The 22,120-nt window shown below is 48.8% G+C and overlaps 8 protein-coding genes across 8 annotated transcripts; 3 read left to right on the plus strand and 5 right to left on the minus strand.

Annotated features, from left to right (window-relative positions):
• Nucleotides 1–564: 564 nt before the first annotated feature.
• N7506_002658 (uncharacterized protein) lies at nt 565–2,875 on the plus strand (the record flags this gene model as incomplete). Its single annotated transcript, XM_056951953.1, has 4 exons — nt 565–568; nt 631–2,514; nt 2,571–2,757; nt 2,815–2,875. The coding sequence occupies 4 exons, from the start codon at nt 565–567 to the stop codon at nt 2,873–2,875; spliced, it is 2,136 nt and encodes a 711-aa protein (XP_056815104.1).
• A 2,001-nt stretch (nt 2,876–4,876) lies between these two features.
• N7506_002659 (WW domain protein) lies at nt 4,877–5,627 on the plus strand (the record flags this gene model as incomplete). Its single annotated transcript, XM_056951954.1, is given in 3 exon segments — nt 4,877–5,128; nt 5,140–5,464; nt 5,530–5,627. The coding sequence occupies 3 exon segments, from the start codon at nt 4,877–4,879 to the stop codon at nt 5,625–5,627; spliced, it is 675 nt and encodes a 224-aa protein (XP_056815105.1).
• Nucleotides 5,628–5,836: 209 nt separating this feature from the next.
• On the minus strand, nt 5,837–6,631 carry N7506_002660 (class I SAM-dependent methyltransferase; the record flags this gene model as incomplete). The annotated part of the gene is made up of 1 exon (XM_056951955.1): nt 5,837–6,631. The coding sequence occupies one exon, from the start codon at nt 6,629–6,631 to the stop codon at nt 5,837–5,839; it is 795 nt and encodes a 264-aa protein (XP_056815106.1).
• A 324-nt stretch (nt 6,632–6,955) lies between these two features.
• On the plus strand, nt 6,956–8,274 carry N7506_002661 (Zn(II)2Cys6 transcription factor domain-containing protein; the record flags this gene model as incomplete). Its single annotated transcript, XM_056951956.1, has 2 exons — nt 6,956–7,660; nt 7,708–8,274. 2 exons carry the CDS (start codon nt 6,956–6,958, stop codon nt 8,272–8,274), a joined length of 1,272 nt encoding a protein of 423 aa, XP_056815107.1.
• A 395-nt stretch (nt 8,275–8,669) lies between these two features.
• N7506_002662 (glutathione S-transferase family protein) lies at nt 8,670–9,404 on the minus strand (the record flags this gene model as incomplete). Its single annotated transcript, XM_056951957.1, has 1 exon — nt 8,670–9,404. The coding sequence occupies one exon, from the start codon at nt 9,402–9,404 to the stop codon at nt 8,670–8,672; it is 735 nt and encodes a 244-aa protein (XP_056815108.1).
• A 1,648-nt stretch (nt 9,405–11,052) lies between these two features.
• Nucleotides 11,053–11,494, minus strand: N7506_002663 (extracellular guanyl-specific ribonuclease RntA; the record flags this gene model as incomplete). Its single annotated transcript, XM_056951958.1, has 2 exons — nt 11,053–11,427; nt 11,480–11,494. 2 exons carry the CDS (start codon nt 11,492–11,494, stop codon nt 11,053–11,055), a joined length of 390 nt encoding a protein of 129 aa, XP_056815109.1.
• A 1,003-nt stretch (nt 11,495–12,497) lies between these two features.
• Nucleotides 12,498–14,471, minus strand: N7506_002664 (amino acid permease; the record flags this gene model as incomplete). Its single annotated transcript, XM_056951959.1, has 8 exons — nt 12,498–12,901; nt 12,951–13,322; nt 13,370–13,464; nt 13,520–13,699; nt 13,752–13,909; nt 13,956–14,082; nt 14,133–14,244; nt 14,300–14,471. The coding sequence occupies 8 exons, from the start codon at nt 14,469–14,471 to the stop codon at nt 12,498–12,500; spliced, it is 1,620 nt and encodes a 539-aa protein (XP_056815110.1).
• Nucleotides 14,472–19,971: 5,500 nt separating this feature from the next.
• On the minus strand, nt 19,972–21,622 carry N7506_002665 (trehalose-6-phosphate synthase; the record flags this gene model as incomplete). The annotated part of the gene is made up of 5 exons (XM_056951960.1): nt 19,972–20,041; nt 20,093–20,435; nt 20,479–20,852; nt 20,917–21,286; nt 21,331–21,622. The coding sequence occupies 5 exons, from the start codon at nt 21,620–21,622 to the stop codon at nt 19,972–19,974; spliced, it is 1,449 nt and encodes a 482-aa protein (XP_056815111.1).
• Nucleotides 21,623–22,120: the final 498 nt, after the last annotated feature.

The raw sequence follows: 22,120 nt of genomic DNA on the forward strand, positions 1-22,120 counted from the left end.
CGGTGAATTACCGTCGGAATGGGATAAGCCGTGTCAAATTCTACTTCGAAAAGGCCGGGCGACAAGCTCAATCAAGACCAAAGGCCAAGAGTCAGACCGGCCTGGACGTCGATCCTGATACACGTCGGCCAATGGAAGATGATCATCGACGGATCTGTCCAACAACCGGGGTGGATCCGGATTTCCTGCCGCATCTCACCCTTGGCATCCTTATAGGGAGAGCGCCAAAGAACGCGTCATTCGACACGGACACGTTGACACTTTGTGGACAATTGAATTGACATCATGCGAGGGATGTGTAAACGCGGTCGGGAATGTCTTTGCAACACTAGTAGACTAGTCAGCATTCTAAGACCCACGTAATTAACTTGTGGACTGGGGGATGTGGTGGATCACGATGGGAGAAATAGTGGCGTTGGGCTTCGCCAAGACTGCCAAGCTCCCAGATAAATAAGCCTGGCCCTTCCCCCTGAGGTGTCCATTTGTCACTTTCAACCGTTTGACACTATTCAACCATCAAAGGCTCGTTGCCTTGTTTCTACTACTGCTATCTTTCTGAAATACATGCGTAAGTGGACTCCAAAATAGAGCCACCATGTCTTCTCCATCTAACCATGCTCATTTCTATAGACCGGATTCACTCGTGGGCGAAAGCTCACGCCTCCTCTCGCGGCCTGACAGACCAGACTCCCTCCGAACAGGCCGCTGATCCTGATCATACCGAAAAACCTCCTCAAGATGGACAAGTGAATGTCCCCGTGGAGGACCCTACTCCAGGGTCCGTCACGGAATCCAACCCAAAGCCGGGCCTTGCGCGCCGCATGCGAAACGGATCCATCCGTTTCTATCACCATACCAAAGATGCCATCTGTCACAGCTGGGTCAATGTCCTGTTAGTCTTTGTACCAGTGGGTATTGCCTGCGAAGCTGCAGGTCTCGACTCCGCCATCATCTTCGCGATGAACGCAGTGGCCATCATCCCTCTCGCTGGACTTCTCAGCCACGCCACCGAGAGCGTTGCCAGTCGTCTGGGCGATACCATTGGAGCTCTCATCAACGTCACATTCGGAAACGCTGTGGAGTTGATCATCTTCATCATTGCTCTAGTCAAGAATGAGATTCGCATCGTCCAAGCTTCACTGCTTGGCTCCATCTTGGCAAACCTACTCTTGATTATGGGCATGGCATTTCTTTCTGGCGGTCTTCGCTTCCAGGAACAAATCTACAACAGTACTGTCACCCAAATGAGCGCCTGTCTGCTCAGCTTGAGTGTGGTCAGTTTGCTATTGCCTACTGCCTTCCATGCCTCTTGGTCAGATAGCGTGAACGCCGACCGAGAGACCATCAAGGTCAGCCGCGGTACGAGTGTGGTTCTTCTCTTGGTGTACATTCTCTACATCATTTTCCAACTCCGAACCCATTCCTACTTGTATGCTAGTATTCCACAGGCCATCATTGATGAAGAATCCCATCCTGGTGTCCTGGCAGAGTTCATGAACAGCTCTTCGGACTCCTCTTCGAGCTCAAGTGATGACTCTGATGATACTACAACATCGTGGACAACCGCTAAACGCATCAAGAGAGCAATGAAGTACCGCAGACACCGCAAGTCTAGCACAAGCTCAAAGGGTACTGCATCGCGCACTTCTTTCCAGAAGAAGGCCATTGCATCCACCTCCAACCAAAACTCTATTTCCAATTCCATTGGAAGTAATGAGCATGCTATCGATCTCGGCGATGAAGTTCGTGATGATGCCGATGATGAGGCTCAAGACCCGTCCGCAATTCGTTCTCGTGACTTTGGCATTGCCTTGAGTCAGATGGATAGTCATTCAAGCAAAAAATCCAAGAAGCGTGACCGTAAGAAGCGCAAGGCTCTGAAGGCGGAAAAGAAAGCGCAGATCCAGGCACCTGGCGAAAGCGGCCCTGCGAACGGCAAAGGTCAAGCGGCCAAGGGACTACAGCCTGCGCCCAACTTTGTTGGGTTCGATGGAATTACGGATGAGGCACAGAAGCGCCGCTCGCCCTTCGGACCCATTCCATCCTTGCTTTCCAACACCGTGTTCAGCTCCCAAGCACCCAACCTCTCGCCGCGCGTTGGGCCTGCGGGACGCCCCGGCATCGCCCGCAGCAACTCGTTGCCGGCACACATTACTCGTCCCCCTCTAGCGGGCAATCCAGTTCAGTTCGCTCGTGGGGCTTCGCGCCTCACTGATCCAAGCGATCCCCCAGTTCCGGAGACAGCCTCCCAGGCCCCGGAACCCGAAATGTCTCGTACTGCTGCTGTTGTGATGCTTCTGCTGTCCACCGGTCTTGTCGCTGTGTGTGCGGAGTTCCTCGTTGATGCTATTCCGGATATGATCTCCAGCTCAAACGTCAGCGAAGCTTTCATTGGACTGATCATCTTGCCTATTGTCGGTAATGCTGCTGAGCACGTCACTGCTGTCAGCGTTGCGACTAAGAACAAAATGGATCTGTCTATCGGTGTCTCTGTCGGAAGTAGTATTCAAATTGGTATGTTTTCAACCCTCCATCATATTTACAATATCACTTACTAACCAAACCCGCAGCTATCTTCGTTACGCCCTTGGTTGTTATTCTAGGTTGGTGCATGGACAAGGACATGTCTCTTTACTTCACCCTGTTCGAGACCATCTGTCTCTTTGTCACAACCTTCGTGGTCAATTTCTTGGTGCTGGATGGTCGCAGTAATTACCTTGAAGGTGTACTGCTAATTGCAGCATACATTATTATTGCGTGAGTTCTTTTACCCAGACCTTGGTTCCTCGAACTTTCCACTAACATTCATCTTAGTCTATCTGCATTCTTCTACCCTGACAGTGGCCAGGCAAGTAGCATTGCGGGATCAGAGTAGTGCTGGGTGCAGCGGCACAACCCTATAACCTATGTGAACATGAACGTCTCGAGGATGACACGCTCTCCTCTTTGTTCAATCAGTCTCCGATAGCTTGTGCAGGAACACCATAATCAGAGACTTAATCAACATCATACCTAGGTACTTGATTTGCTTTGTAATCCCTTGAACGTTGTAGTCTACCAGTACCTATCCATAGCGTCCCTATATTCCCGACTCGTAGATATGCGCCAAATATACCTATGGATCTCGGGACAGTCTGAAGCCGCCTTAACCATTTGACACTTCACTCCAAACTCATGGCATTGAACCCTGAATATGTTTCCTGTTTGTTGTTCAGCACATGGAAAGCCCATGAGCCTGCCCAGGTGCGTAGATACTCTGTGCGCCTCCCACATGGGCCGTTCTAGTTTTGCAAGGTTTTTCGTGAGACTTGTCTCAAAAAGCCACCAAGTACTCGGTAGCGACTGGGAACACACAGTGACAGCATGGGCGGTAGGTGTTAGAGTAGACTAAGGTACGCAGAAATAAAACGCTGGAATGTTTTCTGTTCGGTCGCCTCGACACACTTTGTGACCTAAGTCCCGCAGTCACCAGCTGGATGACCGAAAGGAGAGCTGAACAGCACGGTTTCCTTACCAAGTTTGGTGGCCGCTGAAGTACCAAAAAGAGTCTCCCCACGAGCTGAAGCCATGGCGATGCGACATCCCGATATGTTGATACTTGTGGTTGTGGAAATATACATAGCCCGTGTGGAAGAAATGCTTTTGGTGGGTGGGGTCGTTCAGCTACTCGCAGCACTCTGCATACGATGCCTCACTCTTGCGCATCGAAATTTGTCGCACTTACTCCATAACTCATCATAGAATCAAGAGCATGTGCACATGAAACACGAGAGTTGAGGTCCAGTATCAATCATAAAAATACCCCGCGCTAAAGTCTGGATGCTGTGCGGAGTACACCGACAAGCGGGAATTTGTCCGAAGGGAGCCACTCGCGAATTCCTACTCGGTACGGAGTACAGCAAGTCAAGTCAAGAATGATAGCCGCCACAATTGAACGGTGTGGTGTGGCTCGAATTCGATGGACCATATGATTGGCTCACTTGGAACCAGACGCCATGCAAGACGGAACAAGATGACAGGTAATACTAGTATGAGCGGCCCGGGCCCGGGCCACGATCCACGGCTCATGAGTGCAGTCTTCAAGTTCGAGCCCCTGATTGCTGTGACATAGCAACATAAGCGAAAAGACGATCGGTAATTTTGTGAGACTTAGTGCAAGCAACGGGGTGCGAAAATAAACCCATGAGCAGGGAGTAACTGTACGGAGTAATGTCATGAGTACTCCGTAGGGAGGACAGATTGATATCCACCAGCCACGTGTGAGGCATTGAGTGGCTGTGTCCGCGAATTCGGTTGCCTTAGCCACAGTGGCTCGGCACGCAGTAGCGCTGTTTCTCCTTTGTCCACTGCGGGGGTATCATCCCCCTTTTCGACCCTTTTTCTCCTGATGGCCATACGAAAAGGGTCAAAATGAAACAGCAGAAACAATAGTCAATCTCCCGTGTGGGGGTGGCCGAACCAAACTTTGAAGTGATCGAACTGCTCTGATATGGCGCAGCTTACTGTGACACATGAACCCACTCGGGCACTTGGCACTGCAACAATTGGTCAACTTGTTGTCGACAGCCCTGTCAGGCGTGGGATTTGCAAATCTGACCGGAAGCTGCAAGCCCCTGGGAGGGGGGCTTGCGGAGGGTTCGCTATCGTATCTGCCTAATATTAAGAAAAGGGTGAGCGCTTAATGAAAACGCTCATAGAGTGGATCACACCATTAGCGTCGGAGTCAGAGATGTGGAGGCTTCTCTTCGGTTCTGGACGGAACTGTTGATGTTGATACATTAAGGGTGTCCGTTTGACCTTCCCATAAAAGCTCCCACCCCTCCTTCCATCTTGCGTTCCCTTTCTCTCCTCCTCATCTCCTCAATCCTCTTCCACAATGTCATACGCCCCACCTTACGGCGACCCTTACGCCCGTCCTCCTTCAGATCGTCCTCCTTACGATCGTCCTCCATATGGTGACCCCTATGGCCGCCCTCCTGCGGACCCATATGCTCGACCTCCCTCAGACCGTCCCTATGAGCAGCCTCCATATGATGGCGGCCGCCCAGCATACGACCGCGGCCCTTACAGTGCACCCCCTCCTCAGGCTCGACCCCCCACCGGGGCCCCCCACCTCCTCTGCCCCAGGGTTGGGTTCAGGAATGGGAACCCAGTGCGCGCCGTGCTTTCTGGGTAGAGCAGGCCACTGGTCGTGCCCAATGGGAGCAGCCTCCCTACCAGCCCGCCTATGCTGGCTACGATGATGGCTCTCGCAGCGTTCCTCCTCCTGGTCCTCCCCAGGGCGGCTACTATGCGCCTCCCCCCGGACCCCCTCCCGTGCCTTACGACAACCGCCCCGACTACTACCAATCGCAGGAGCAGGCTCCTGAGAAGAAGAGCAGCAATGCTGGAAAGTACCTCGCCGCTGGTGCTGCTGGTCTAGCTGTCGGTGGTCTTGCTGGTGCATTCATTGAACACGAGCGCGGTGAGTCTTGCCTTATCAAACCTTATTTTTGACTTTTGTGAACTCGAAACTAATTCTCTTTTTAGATGAGGACTCTGAGAAGTCAGACCTCGAAGAGGCATATGAAGATGGTCGTCGCGATGAGGCCTACGAGGATGACGGTGGTGGTGGCTTCTTTGACTAAGCATTGATCTCTCGAGCGACTCTTAACTATTTCGTTTTTCGATATTTGATTTCATCATTACCAGGGTTGAAGGGTGCATATTGGGGGTTTCCAAATCAGTGCTTGGTTTGCTATTGCTACATGATATTACTTTTCAACTCTTTATTGCCCAGGTGCCACATTGCGAGGCACGCGAGGTTCATAAATGAAACTATGCATACACAAATCATTCATTTCCGACAAATGATCTCCCCATGCAACAGTCCGAACCAGGCATCTTGATCCTGTACAAACGCTCTCCACCCCTGCGCGATAGTCTCCAGATCATCAGGTCTCCCAAACCCTTCCTCAACAACATCTCTAGCAAATCCAGAGGACCTTGCTCGCTCTTCCATTGACCCGCCCCAGTATGCCCTCTCCGCATCATCTCCAAAGCACCAAGCCCCAGCGCTCCTCTTCACATCTGAGAATCCCGCCTCACGTGCCCACATATGGATCATTCGTCCGGGATGCGGGTAGCCGCCCTTGGCACTCTGCATCCGCTCCGTGACCTCGCGCCACTTGGCGATACCCACAGACTCGGGGAACCAAGTCAGCTCTGCTGACTCGCGACAAGCAACGATGCCGCCTTTCTTGGTGACTCGCCGCATCTCCTTCAGCGCGTGCACTGGATCTTGAATGTGCTGCAGCACCTGATGCGCGTGCACAATGTCGAAGCTGTCATCTTCAAATGGGAGAGCGTGGATATTGCCTTCTTGGAAGGTGGTGTTGGTGACACCCTCTGCTATGGCTAGTTCGCGGGCGCCTTCGAGTGGATCTGATACGTATTCCACGCCAGTCACATGGCCGGTCGGTACGTGTTTGGCTATCGAGATCGTAATTGATCCTGGACCACAGCCTACATCCAAAATCTGTTGGTTTGGCTTGAGGTGTGGGAGGAGGTGAGGTGCTGAGTTGGACACCGTGCGCCAGCTGTGGGTGCGCAGGACTGAGGCAGAGTGGTCGGTTGTGTAGACTTCAGGCATTGTGTTGACTTGTGATTTGTAAAACTTGGGATATTTGATTAAAGAAGTAAGATTTCCAGCATTTAATATCGTAGTTCGCGGAGTCAAACAGCTGGTTATGTCATTGTGGAACCAGGTTCGGAATTCCGAAATCATACTTGACTGACTTGGGGATGCGCCGGCGCAAGATGTCGCCTGTCGACCTTCGAGCCGCCCGCCCACAGCTTGCGGGTGGCGCCTAACTCGAGGGGCCCGGGCCATGAGGAAGCTGACAAAGCATCACGGAACTCCGAGCTTTCCACGGAATTCCGAAAGTTGAAGGAGCCACTTCTCATGCACACCATCATGGACGGCCAATTCACAAAAGATCCCATTTTGACGACCCCGGCACGCTCAAAAGCACGAAAGGGCATATCAACCCGCAAGAAATCTTGTCGAAAATGTGTCATATCTAAGCTTCGGTGTGATCTTGCCAAACCAAAATGCAACAGGTGCGCCGCCCGGGGCAATGTTTGCGAATACCCATTCGATCAACCTGGACCTATAAATGCCAACGCAGGGGGAAATGCACACATCGTTGGAAGATCATCACGAGCCGGAAGCCTTTCGGACCAAGCTGTTCCCAGCACACGTCACTCAACCCGGTCACGGCCCACAGCCGAATCATACACACCAGCCCAAACTAGCATACCCCAATCACCTTCCAATCTATCTTTAGTTCCGAAATCTGATTTGCTTCCCATGGTTGCCGCGGATGAGATTCGTGATCGTTGGTTACGCCCCTATATTTCAGCGTCAACGGGCCAAGAGCCCAAACAGTTGAATCCTCACACCATACAATACCTCACATGCGTGTTGAAGTCGTATCTGAGAAATTTTGCGAGCTCAGTGGCTCCGCCGTTTGTCCATCATTTACAGTTGACACACCATCCGTCGCCGGTTCTTTCTTACTGTTGTGCCAATATCCGAACGTGGCTTGGAAAAGGTTCCGAGTATGAGGTCTTCATTCTCAGCACAATGAGGGAGGAGATGGAGAAGATCCAGACCCAGGTAAATGGAAGCACAGCTCTCTCAAATCGCAGTCTGACATTTGGCAGATTTACTTCGAGTCTGACTATGATACATTGTGTGCCTTCCAAGCCTACCTTCTCTATGCTATGGCGTTGCACTTATTCCCCATGATAAACAGCGCCGAGGATTCGCTCCCACCAGACTCCGATTTTCTGATCAAGATGCAGGAGATTGCATTCAAATCCGCCAAAGCAGGCCTAAGCACCACTGCAGAGCAATCTGATACCCGCCCAGCTTGGGAATCCTGGATATTAACTTCCTCCAAGCGCCGAACGCTGTTTGTCATGTACATTTTCACCAATGTTTACAACAGTCACATGAAGCTTCCTAACTTTGTGGCCGAAGAAATTCGGGATGTGGTTGTCCCGGAAAGCAAAGTACTATGGGCAGCCCATGACCGCACGGATTGGGAGAAGCAGTATAATCACCACCTATCTGACTGGCCAGATGGGATGCTGCAGATATCTGAGCTTTGGAAATCTGCTGAGACTGGTACACCCGCTCGTCGCGAGCGGATAGAGCGGTGGTTAAAATCTGCGGATGAGTTTGGCATCATGCTTTTTTCAACTTGTGCACACATTCATGGGTGCTGATCATACCCAAGCATGCCGAATGCTGAGTTTTTTCTTCAATTCTCCGATGGGTGTGAACAGCTACTACCTGAGAGGAACTACCGTTTTCAGGATCAAGAAGCGGTTTCTGCAAGACATCGTTCTCAGGCACGGGTCCATGTGCAGTTGGATAGCTGCACTCCTCCCAATCAGAACCCTGTGTCTACCTACATGCTCTCCGTCAACAGATAATTGCAATGCAGGTTCTAAGGTTACATTTCGAAATCCTCGGGAGTTAACACTATATAAGAATGGATTACGTGCCTAGTCTTTCATTGTTAAATGCAAAGAGGCTTCCTTGTTCCAATCGTGTATATTTCTGCCAAGCTAGAGAAAATCTGTATATCTTGTTCTCGAAGTTCAAGGAGTGTCGGACATTAGTTTGCAGCCTTTGCAGCCTTTGCAGCTTGAACCTTTGCCATTTGCTCATTGGAAGAGTCCAAAACAGCCTTGATATCCTTCCTAGAAGTCATACGCTCGAACCATTCCTTTTCGTTGGGGAACTCATCGACGTCAAACCCATCATCGGTGAACACCATGTGGGCAGCCGATTGCCACGGGATGAAGGAGATATCCGCGTATGACAGCTTGTTCCCGACCAACCAAGGGCCATCTTGAAGGTTTGATTCATTGGCTTCCTTCTGTTGGACTAGCCACTTATCGAGGACACCAGTCACGCGCTTAGCTTCAGTGACGTAGCGCTCCACGGCGCTCGGGACTTTCTCAGAGTGGAGCTTCTTGAACCAGTACGCCTGCCCGTAGTAGGGACCTTGGCCTGATACTTGAAGGTAGAGGAAAGAGCGCGCAAGCTCGGCTTCTGCACTTCGGGGTGCGAAGCTGAGCTTGCGAGGCTCTTCGGCGTCGTACCGCTCAATGAGATACTCGATGATTGCGCCGCTTTCCCAGATAGTCAAATCGGTGTTCGGGTCATGGATAGAAGGAAGACGTCCGTTGGGGTTGATTGCTTCATAAGCTGGCTTCTTGATATCCGCGTGGTCGATTGCGACTGTCTCCCAGGGCAACTCGAGAACAGTGAGGATGATCCCGATCTTCAGTGGGTTTGGGCCGAGAATGCCGCCGTAAAGTTGGATCGGTTTGATTGTGGAAACCATTTTTGTAATCGGTAATTCTGATTGAAGTGAAATGAATAAAGTGAGTTGTGGTAATGTGATGAGGATTTGATGAATGTTTGTTTGGATGCCCCATAACTGACCCAGGGCTTAATAGCTTTATACCTGTACAGGGTACGCGTTTAACTTCACCGCGCGATTCCTGTATACGAGGATTCTTCCTGGTTCCATTGATTACACCAACGACTTACTGAAACCTGTCAGGCTTTAGTAAGATAACAAGGATACTGTCCAGATGTGATGCTGAGAAAGGGTTCGTCCGCTTTTCGTCCGCTTCTTAGTCCGTTGCCGACGAAATGATTTACAATAGAATTATTAATCTCGGTGCTGAGCACCGAGCGCGAACGGCCGAGCTTACTTTTCCTGAAATGTTCAGTCTGACCTATTCGCTCGTATCTTGAACCATGCATCTTCCTCTTCCGTCGTTTGGACTGGTGTCAGTGTTGGGCCGAGTCATGCGCGGCAAGTCTCGGCGTCGGACAAAATTTCCCGTGTCGCTTTCCCATGCTGCGCATCGTTTATCACGGTTTTATTGAGCTGTGCCAATGTACGGATACCGTGAGGAAATTATACTTTAGGCATGCCAGCAGTGTGAAGCTGTCTAATCGGCAGTTTCCAGATCGGGGCGGAGTCACTTCATGGATGGAGTACTCCGTATTATGAGAAGTCTTGAGAATCTTCCATCTTTTCAGTTCTATTCAAATTTGCACGCCCCGACAAAAAGAAACTATGTCACCGATTGAAATGGTGGAAGGTTAGAGAGCCATGCGCCAGCCAAGCCCGCGGGCATAGAAAATTAAGCTTAAATCTAAATTCCCCAAGAACCTTGGTACATCTGTACTGTTAGAACTCCACTCCCAAATGGCGCATGGATAACTACCATGCCCTCAAACATTTGTTTCATTCCTCCTGCTTGTATTGAACTCCCACCACCTGAGCACTTACAGGGGCATTTCAACTTCGGCTCAGCAGGACGTTTGACGGGGATCGAGTATCAACTTTTTTCGGCACACCGGTAACAGAGCTCGGCATGAAGCTTTGGAAGGTGACAAAAGACTTGAAATGTAAAATCACCTGAGAGGAAAGTGTGGGGGAGAGAGGGGCTCCCAGGAATGATTCTCCTACTTGTGAAATTAGTTACGTGTCGGGGGCCTTGATTACCAGGCACTCGCTCCGACAGAGATATTTCTCAACGCAACGACAGTGCTCGATTTCTTTTTTCTCGTAAACCCAAGCACATATGGTAATGAAAGCTATGGCACCGAGTAACACAATACACGCTGTCGCTTCACCCTATTACCAAGAGTAATACAAACGGACCGCACTAGCATGTTGGCACTCGAGTCAGTGTCAACACAAAATTGCGATGTCCTACATTCAAAAAATGTAAATACAACTATCCATACTCAGTATAGAAAGAGGTAACTCCTAAGGTTTCAGAGAGGCTGCGTTCGTATATATGCATGTTTCCTTCTATGGATACAGTCAACAAATAATCTCTGTGGGCTCCCGGTTTGCCATTCAAAATCCTGCTGCTATCTTTGAATTCCCGACGTGTCTCCGCACGTCGCTGCAAGATTGCCAGAGAGCCAAAGAAGATACACCAGGTCCCCTAGCCCTCCAACATCATCTAAGAGCACTCAACAAAATCGTTCCCGCTAGCTCCAGTATGTGTGATAACACCGGCGAGTTGGTTGCTTGTGGTGAAGATGACGCGATCAGCACCGGGTGAGCCACCACTGTAAACGCTTCCACTTTTCAAAATTGGGAACTCGTAGTATGTTCCAGAAACAGGGAATACGAAGCCCTCGTAGTCGTGGTAAACGTGCGGGTAGCTGGAAGCTGTGCTACCGGAAGAGTAGAGCTTGTACCCGGCTGCTTTGGCGGCGTTGACTGCGCTGCTGGTGTAGCAGATTGTTCCACAGGAGGAGGCACAGGCGCGAGCTTCGAGGTCGAGCGGGGCGGAGATGGCGCCGGCAATGAAGAAGGCCGCAACGGCAAAGAGCTGGGAGGAGTCAGGCTTTCCACAGCTGGTGGTGGGCTTCTAGGGTGCTCACCTTTGAGAATTGCATGTTGTTGATTAAGACTTGGGGCTCGTTGGCTGGGTTGCAATAGAGAGGGCTGGGGTGCTTGAGACGAATCTCAAATCTGCTGGATATCGGCGGGCTATATATACCTGGACTGCTCCATAACAGCCACTGGAACCCTAGAAAAAGACCTCGCGAGCAGGAAAGACATGCCTCGGTGCACGCGATGTTACAATTTGTTTATCTCGTCTTTAGTGTCTACTTGGCGCAGAAAGACTACCTAGGTTGCAGCTGGGCAGGAGATGGACTAATACACAACACATTACCGAATGGGGAGTGTTTGCCGGTGAAGTCTCAATTTCTAGTATGGACCTAGTATGGACCCAATCATTTCCCTCTCAGCTTCTGCCAGAGCGTGAGGAATTGAGTGGTGATGGAATAATTGGTGTTTGAAGATTCGTCCTATTCGAGATGGTGATCGACAGGCCCGGTGGTCTCCGATGCTAAACCCTGACTAGCGCCCTGCAGTCTAGATTGAGGGTCTACCCCTCATTATCCAACCAATCACCTAAGTCATTCCAGCACGATGTCAATCTGACGGTCAACTGGATAACAGAAGGTGTGGAGCTTCGCAGTGTCGTTTCGGTAGTTCAGGGTGGAATCCACATTGGTAGTTGGCTTATTCTAGACGTGCAGACCAGTCTGACAAGACAAACCTACACTGAGGTGAGAGTGATTGGGCTGATTGTACCACTGAGACTTGCCGTTCGCATGTCCTTCTCGCCGTTGATGGTCCGACGGTTTCCGTATTTATTGAAGCGTCCATGCGATTGCGCACAGTGCTTATCTTATAATCTAAGTCGCTTGAAGCCTGAAGAATGGCTAATAGAAACGCTAGATCGTACTTGGTTTGTTTTCCGATGAGGGTAGTGAAACCAGGCTAGTTCTCAAATGCATGTCTGTGATTCCTGCCCCCGAGTTCGGAGAAGGCGTCCACTGTTCTGAGAGTCCTTTGCTATATGATGGTAGCAAAAGACATTCCAATTGTCTATCCGATAACAATAGAGTATATGCGAGACCACCACTTTCGTGGCTTCAAGGACTCGGTCTCCTCAACTTCCGCAATCTCCCTCCGCCCTGTCCAGATGTCCATATCTTCCAGCTTCACAAATCGGGTCTTGTGCCAGAATTTGTATCCCACAACGAATAAAACGAAGACAGGCAGCAGAATGTAGTTGATCACAAAATCGGTTGAACTGAATGGGTTCAGGAAGCACGTATATCCCTGGAAGAAGATGAGGAACACATTGGCCGCCAATGAGAGGTAAGTTCCGTAGGGGTAGAAAATAGCTTGGTACGGAAGCTTCGATGGATCTTGGCCCTGCACAACCAGAGCTTGGCGGAACCGGATGTGAGCAATTCCAATAACGGACCACACGATAAACGTAGCCACTTTTGTTTGTTAGCGGTGAGCAAAAATTTTGTTGGAATGATAGATTACCTCCAGAAAGAGTGATCAAAGCGGAGTAAACTCGTCCAGCACTGGAAGATTGGCCCAAGAACACAATGCAGGCAAATACATTGGTGAAGATCAAGCCAACCCATGGCACTCCAAGTTTATTCGTGCGGCCAATGAATTTTGGAGCCTTTCTGTTGCGAGACATAAAGAGTAGGGTTCTGGATGCCACATAAAGCGAGCTGTTTCCTGCAGAAATGACACTGATCACAATCAATGCATTGATCAGGTGAGCTGCGGGAAGAATTCCGGCATCCTGCAACGAGATCGTCAAGGGGGAGCTGGCAGTCTTGGACGTGGCCCCTAGAAGTCTATCGTCGTTCCACGGAATAAGAATTCCAATGAAGAATATAGTACCTTGACATCATTAGATCTTGTGCAATTCGTTTTCTCTATAAACTTACCGACGTAGAAGATTAGGATACGCCAGAAGACCTGCTTGATTGCTTTCGGTACTGCCTTTTGTGGGTTTGCAGATTCTCCCGCTGTAATTCCGACCCTATTTCATTGTTAGTTTCATATACAGTCAAAACTGAGGATTTCTCGCCACATACATTTCAGTTCCAGCGTACAACGTTCCAGCAACAACAAAGGTTTTCGCGACTCCATTGATGGAATCTGCAAATGCCCCAGGATTGTGCCAGTATTCGAACCCGATCTTATGGGGTCCAATGCCACCCGAGCTGATGATGATGGCGAGAATGAAGAAAACAATTAGTGCCAAAACTTTGATTCTGCAAGTAGTCAGTAAGCTTGCGATGTCTTTCCGTGGCGTTTTGTATTTACAGGGACAACCAAAATTCCATTTCGCCGTATGCCAAAATTCCCAAATTTGAGAGGGTGAGGAACATGAACCAGAAAATCAGAATCCATCCCCATTGGGGCACCGCATCTGTCCAATATCCAATAACCAGCGATATGGCATTGTACTCATTGGCGAGAACCTGCCCAGTCAGCATTTGGTATGTCAAACCCGGGAGTATTGCATACCGTCACCCATAAATACCAATACGCCCATCCGAGCGCAAATGCAAGGGAGTCATCAATGAAGCGCTCGGCATATTCGGTAAAGGAACCAGTCACTGGAATCAAAGTGGCCATCTCACCCAGTGATTGCCTAAACAGGTTAGCGTCCACATTTGAACCCTCAAATTTGAGATCTCATACATAACGAAAAAGACAATAATTCCGACCAGTGAGAAGCTGATCAAAGCTCCCGCGGGTCCACCATCGGCTAACGCATTTCCAGAGCTCACAAGCAAGCCAGGTCCAATAATTCCTACCAAAAAAAGACCTTGTCAGCAAATGCGCCTACACGCGACCGTGTAACTTACCTCCAATCGCAATCATTTGAAGATGTCGCGATTTCAACTGGCGTTTCAACGGCGCAGCCATCGGGTCTGCAAACTCCTCGTCTGATCGGGGCGGTCCCTCCGATCGGAAGCTTTTCCCATCGCCATCTTGTGCGGCGCCCCTGTATGTGACGGTTGATCCTTTGTCCGCCATTGTTGAGGTAGCAAAGAGGAACGGGAAAAGACTGGAAATCTCCCCACGATAAGTGTCACAGTCGATAATTTGGCCCCGTCACATTAAGGTACATGACGAAATTTTTGGGGGCTTCCATTTGCTGACCATGTCGTGATAAGCCACATGTGCGGCGCAACCGATGTGGGGCCGTTCCTTAATCGCTCTGTGGCTCCTTCGAGGGTTCCGTGGATCGATGGTCTCTTTAATTGTACATGTAACCGCGGGATGTACCTGCACGAATCTGAAACATCAGTATATTCCAAAATCCCAACACTTAGAGCTGCGCATGGATCATCCTTAGAGTCATGTCAAGACCTCGGCAGAAGTGGGGCCCGAAAATAAAGTTTGCACATCAGGTTTCAGAAGTAGAGTATTCTCTTCACGACTCAGATTGGAATGAGTTGATATTTCATCATTATACCAGCAAATATTTCAAGCGACACAAAGAAGGTTGCTTGCGTCTCGGTAAAAAGGAATGGGATTGATCTTCTTGTCCCACCATGACAAAAGTGCTTGGCGTGCGACAATGAAGTCGAATAATGAAAGCTAGGTGGACATCCAGTGCTTCAGATTTGGGTTGTAGGTCAGTCGTCACTGCCCCAGGAGAGGCTCAGACTGGCGTTAAGTCACTCATCATAAACACTGGTTCTGCCTCCTGTCAGGAGGAGATGTGAAATATGAACCCTTATCACTGTGGAAAGGATTTCAAGGGAAGAAAGAGGCAAAGAGAGTTTTGAGTATCTTGAAAGAGTGAGAGAGGATCTCTGGAGGTATCGAAAAAGAAAAAGGAACCTTGTCATTCCGAGAAGGTCAACCATTTATCTGGAACTGGGAAATGAAGCAGAAAACTCAACCCGTTTTTCCAAATCAAAAGGGAAAAATCGGCATGATTAGCATAAACAGGTTGATTTTCCTGCTGGAAGTTTTTCAAGAGGTTCATGAGGCAATGGGCACAGGAAGGGGATCACATGGAAATATGCCGGCAGTGGACACCTTCATTCTTTGCGGCTCGCTAGGCTCGGCGCATCCAGTGTCACTTTAGCCAAACAACTTCAACGCTGGGTCTTCTGCAATCCAGTTCAGTTTGTATGGAAACAAATTTTAGAAGAACAGGAATTGGTCTCAGAATTCATCATCGACGCTCGTGTTGACATTGGAGACGGCTATGGGGGCACAGTCAATCCGAAAAGGTACCGTTGATAGGTTTCTAAGAACATGGATTATCAGAACCCGCCTCTTGTTCAAATGTTTTGTGAGACTTGGGGGCAAAGTTGGTAAGGGCTCGGATCGGAGAGATTTCATCTTTCCTGTCCACGCCTGGATCCTCAGATTGATGATGAAGAATTTTTTTGATCATCACCGCCCGTGGGGATTAAGAGTCAGGAGTTCACTCACCTTTTCATAGATATGGCTTTTAGAACGTTGGAAGAAAGCGTGTAGACTATTCCCTTGTTAACCAATATAAAGTGGTATCAACCTTGGAAGACTTTATCTCCAAGGAGTGGATTTTGGGAACTTTTCAGGGCTCAGACTGGGTTGTTTTCATCAATGCCGTCCACGCCTGGATTCTCAGATTGATGATGATGAAGCTTATTTTTTTATCATCATTGCCCGTGGGTAGAGGGGAATGGGAGCCAAGAGTTCACTCGCCTTTTCATGGATATAGCTCGTAGAGCTTTCGAAGACAACGGGTAGAATGTTCCTGTTTCAACCAACATAAATTAGCAGAAAGCTGCAATCTCGAAATTGGCCGATTTTGGGAAATTTTTAAGGCTCAGATCGGGTTGTTTTCATCAATGCCGTCCACGCCTGGATTCTCAGATTGATGATGATTTTGATCATCACCGCCCCTTTAAATTGAGAACCAATAGTGGGAAACTCACGAGGTGTTTCGAAATAGGAGAGGCTGGATCAAAAGTGGGTGTCAGCAGTATTCATACTTGACAATCAATGCTGAATATAGTGGTTCTAGGACCAGAGCAAGTTATAGGGCTCAGATCAGGTTCGAATGATTTCATCAACGCCGTTCTCAGATTGATGATGATGTTTTTTGATCATCACCGCCCCTTCAAATTGAAGACGAACGGTGGGGTACTTACTAGGTTTGTAGGAATGGGAGAGAACCTTGATCAAGAGTAAGTGTCACCAATATCTCTACCCCACAAACAATGCTGAACATAGTGGTTCTAGGACCAGAGGAAGTTTGGGGCTCAGATCGTGTCGGAATGATTTCATCAATGCCGTTCTCAGATTGATGATGATGGAATTTTTTGATCATCACCGCCCATTTGAAATGAAGATAGAGGTTAGGAGACTCACCTTAGCTGTGGTGATGGACGGGCCTTGATCAAATTGTGTACGAGGGAAGAGCCCATATCCGACAACCCAACCCTGCAGTTGTTTGAGACTCGGAGAGCAGTGTGGGCTCAGATCGGGACGTGTTCGTCATGCCCAAAGGCTCTGAATGATGATGAAGAAACTTTTTTTGATCTATCATCGCCCTGAAGGATTGGGGAGCAGATGTAAAATGCTCACGAATTTGGTGTTATGGGCAGTCCTAGAGCGAATTTGTAGGTCAACAGCCCATCAGTCACTTGCAAAAAGCCAGTATTGGAAATTTAAACAGCACAGAATAGTCAGGGCTCAGATCGGAGTGTTCTCTTCATGCCCGAAGGTCGGTGAGAGGAACCATTTTGATCATCACTGCCCAAGAGGACTGGAAATCTGCTGTAGAAGTAGTCGACATACCGTGCGTGGATTCAATTGAATGTCAACTAGGGGTCTGGGGCTCTCTTTATCATCCGCGCTGTAAATAAGAAAGTTAGCAGCAGATTCAACGGAAATAACTCATGCCGAGACAGAATTTGCAGGGCTCAGAACGAAGTTTTCTCATCTATGCTTTCCACGCCGGGGAGCTCAGATTGATAATCGGTGGTGGTGAGGCGATGATTGGATATCTTCTCTCATCATTGCCCGCAGAAATCAGGAGCCTGGGAGTTGCTGACCTGGTTATGGAGATAGCTCGTATTTAGGTGGAAGATTCCCTGCTCAAATATTTTCCAAGGTTAGCGCAGAAATGTGACTTGAATCATACTGATTCTGGGAGAAACAAAAGGCTCAGATCAACGTGTTTTCACCAATGCCGTTCAACCGGGGTTCTCAGATTGACGATTCTTCTTGATCATCACTGCCCGTGTGAATTGGGGGCTATGAACCCACTCACCTGGTTGAGAGGACAAATTGCAGAATATTCCCTGTTCAAAATAAATTAGCAAAATTGATCAACTTCGTTTGCTGGGTTTCAAAAAGGGTCAAAAGTTAGGGCTCAGATCGGGTTCGCATGATTTCATCAACGCCGTTCTCAGATTGATGATGATGTTTTTTTGATCTTCACCGCCCATTTGAATCGAAAATCGGAGGAGCTTTGGAATGTTGTACTCGCCTGCGGCATCTGTGGTTGAGCTAGCGGCATTGTGGTATAATATCACAATTGCAATAATCCGGCAATGTAAGCTAGCAACTTGGCTATGCGACATTTGTTGTCGAGATACTCGAATTCAACACCGAGGTCAGCATGTAAAATTCTCACACGCGCGAAAGGAAGCAAACTCACCAATGCAGCCTCGGTGGCTACCGTATATCGCCATCTTCACCGATTGAACTGTTTGAACTCCCCGAGATGGTTTTGGTGAACGTATACTAGCACAGAGCCAGCACAGATCACCTCGGGATCCAAAGCACCTCGCAACTGTACCTCTCAAATATATCAATAGTCGTCCGGTTTGTGGTTTCGCGTTGCAGATTTCTTTAGGTACGCAGTCGAAATAGGAAACACTGTAGCGAACTAGGTGGCGAGTTGACACACGAGAGATGACTAGTTGAAACAGCTGGTGTCAGCAAACCACGTTCAGATTTGACAATTGAAGCCCTGATCAGGTGGCTGCCTGTCATGAATTGCTTTGGACCCCACGTACCGATCTCATAATCTCAAAAACCTCGTGAAGATTGCCCAATTCGATTTTTCAAAGCATTCCAATGATACATTTGGTGAATGCTTTGGAGACGTGTGAAGCTATGCTCACTTGATTAGCCAAGTCGTAAATCTCTCATATATTGATATCACGAACCTTGGAAGTGTTCAGGATAAGCCACGATTCCAGTTGGCGTCACCTGGAAGGTTCCTGTGTTCTTTGTCGACAGAGCATCAGCAAATGCTAAAATGTCGTTGTCAGGAGCATGGGCTTCTCAATCGCTACCTACACCGGGGTGATCAAGCAAGAAGCCCGAGTGTAAGAGAGAATGAACTTACTTTTTGCCTTTGAGCTTGTAATCAGTCTGTTCGTGTGGAAACGATCCAGCAACATCCAAATCATGATGTGCGTGGAAGACCCATGGCGTGAAAGTGGTGCTGTCGTGGAAGGTCTAGATTTTGAACTTGAGTCACGTCAGTAAGGTATAGCCCATATGTATTCCAACTGCACAATGTTTTTGAGCTGTGTTGAGCGGCAGTATGAGCTATGACTTGCAGCCAATCGCCAAAGGGGCCTCTGTTGCTCTTTCGTGAGTGTAGGGGGAATCAACACAAGTATGAAGGGTATGGGCAGTGTCGAGCAGTAGGCAGAGTAGGATAAACATTCAACGTGATGCGAGTGCTGTATAGCAGAGAATGAACAGAGACACACGTACCAATGCAAGATGCTCAGCCATAACAGACCATGCCACGTCAAAGCTTCGGGGATATGAAGTATTGGCGCAAGGAATTGTGAAAGTGGGATCAGGCAAGTAAAGAGGGAACAGGAAGAAACAGAGAAAGAAGAAGCAGAGGCGTAGGAAGGTACTTGTTTTGGGCATACGCTCAGACGTGTCGACGACTGATCATCTGGTTGTCGACGACTAAGCGACCTGAACTTGGGGTAAACGATTGCATCACGACCAACACGTCAACAGAGCAGAAGAGAAGACAAGAAAAGAAATATCGCACAGATGGAATGAATACTCCCTCTAAAGAAGTCCACGGCCCACGGGTACAAAACACCTGGGCAATATTTACTTCTACGGACTCGCTGATTGGTTGTGGGCCGGAGGAAGTAAACGAGCGCTCATTGGTTCGTGGTCTTGGTGGTCCGTGCGCCGAACTCTATTTCCCGCAACTTTGAAGGTCTACACTTCAGCCGCTGTCCCTGAACACTTGACTATATAATGCGGTGAGTAATTACACGCTATATACGGGTGAATTGGCATATACTAATGAGAAAAGGTGCGGAGGGGCCATTGGTGAAGATTTTGTGTTATAGCATGAGATTTACTGTACCCCCTAGGCGTTTTGCTCGCTACGGCCTTGGACTCAAGAGACTACCCGGCCGGGGAACTTGGAATAGTAGTCTGATCTACGCAAGCGTTTTGGTAGAAACCAACACTTTCTTCATTGGCCAAGAAAAACCATGCTCAACCTATTTACAATTTGCAGAGGAATGAAAGATTAACATGGCTTGTCTGGGCGCTTGCAGCGTTGGGATAGCTTCTCGGTGAAATCTTGGCCCCATTTCGCGCTTGTGGAGAGTTAGTCACTAACGATTGGGTCGTGGTAGCTCGAGTCGTACCTTGTGTTATGGTTGACGAAATCACGGAGATACTCATACTTCGACTTTCGCTCCGACGCATCGAGACTGATGGCCTTGAAGATTGCCTCGGACATTTCGGTCTTGTTAGCCGGATGAAACGAGATACTACCGTTCGACATAAAAGAAGAAGCTCCGGCAAATTCAGACAGCACAAGGACGCCATGACGTTCACGTTGACAGGCCACGTATTCGAATGCCACGAGATTCATACCATCGCGAGTGGATGTGAGGAGGCACACATCGGCCACCGAATACAAGGCTGTCAGCTCCTCGAATGGGACAGACCGATGCATGTACAGCAATGGTGTACCCTCAGGGGTGGCTATACTGTCAGTATACGCTTATTGTCGAATGCGAGGACTAACCATGCTTGCCGTTGATTTTTCCAGCCATTGTGCAGAGATCGCGCTCGAGATCTTGATATTCTTTGACATCCTCTCGGCTGGGCACTGCGACTTGGATGAGAACAACCTTGTTCTGCAATTCGGGGTGGTCGTCGAGAAATGCATCGAAGCCACTGAGCTTTTGCGTTAGACCTTTGATATGGTCCAGCCTATCGACGCCTACAATCACCTTGACGCCCTCATAACGTTGTTTCAGGGTTCGGATGCGATCTTGAACCTTCGGCATCTCCAAGGTCTCGGTGAATTTCTGCGGATCAATACCGACAATGAACTTGTTCGTGCAAACGAGGCGGTTCTTGTACTGAATTTGGTTTGGGATCTCGGTGCGTGCATCACTACACGGGTATGAGAGGGCTCTTTATTACTGGGAGGGGGTATCAAGTCATGGCTAATACTCACAGAAGACTGGCACAGGTATCGATAAAGTTCTGTTTATACTCGTCGGTGTGGAAGCCAATCAAATCGCTCGACAACAAACCTTCGATCAAATGTTTGCGAACAGGCAGATTTCTCCAAAAGTCTCCTGCGGGGAACGGTGTGTGGAGAGAGAACCCAATGGCACAAGACTTTCCTCGCTCTTTCAGTCTGTTTCGGAGAATCTCGGGCAACAACATGAGGTGATAATCGTGGACCCAGATCAATGTCCCGTTCGCTGCGGTCTCCACGATAGCATCGGCGAAGAGCTCGTTTACTCGCTTATAGGCTTGCCATGGGATATCGTCAAAAGTCACTCCCGACTGATAATGAAGAATGGGCCAAAGGATTCGGTCTGAGAATCAGAGTGGGTCTTTTGAATTGAGGTGCGATGCTTACTTGAGAATCCATTATAGTGTTCGTGTGCCAGAGTACTATCAAGAAATATAGGGATGGCATTATGGACTGCCAGACTCTCTGAGACTTCCTCCCTGTCTCCGGGGTCCCTCACCTCGATACCCGGCCAGCCAAACCATTGGAACTTGGTGGACTTGGTCAATCCAGCGAGAGATGTGACCAGACCGCCACTGGAAATTGAAGACTGGAAGACACCATCCACGCGCTTCACCGACAGTGGTAGACGGTTGGAAACTATGATGAGGTTTTGCTTTTCCTCAGAGGGCAGACCCATTTCGCATCCGGAACAGTATATATGAGTGTGAAAACAAAGGGAATGGATGTATGAAGTGAAACCCACTGCTTCGCCCTTTCAATGGTCATGGATTCTTTTATACAAAGCAAACAGCCGAATGAGTGCCGTAAGTTACATTTTGCCCCAGAAATGGCAAATGGCAAATGGCAAATTTACGTCAGTATGAAGGCGCTCTGTTACTGACCACTTGGGCATGGCTCGGCATTTGCGCGATGTTCAAATATTAGTTCACGTGGCTCGAGACTATGAGCTGAACAACTGCCAATTGATTCAAAGCCATACGATATGTGCGTCATTGACGTTGGAAGAATTTGAAGGTTGGGTCTAAGTATACCTATTCCAAGGTTGGGCTACCCAACGCCAGAGTCCAGTACACTAGCTGGATGGCATTGATGGATAATGTAGTTTGGTAGTATCTACCTTTCAAAGTTCCAAGATTAATCATTTCAAAAGGAATTTCATCTATACCTACTCAGG

This window comes from Penicillium brevicompactum (assembly GCF_028827555.1).
Source record: "Penicillium brevicompactum strain IBT 35665 chromosome Unknown utg000001l_segment0_segment1, whole genome shotgun sequence".
Lineage (NCBI taxonomy): Eukaryota > Fungi > Ascomycota > Eurotiomycetes > Eurotiales > Aspergillaceae > Penicillium > Penicillium brevicompactum.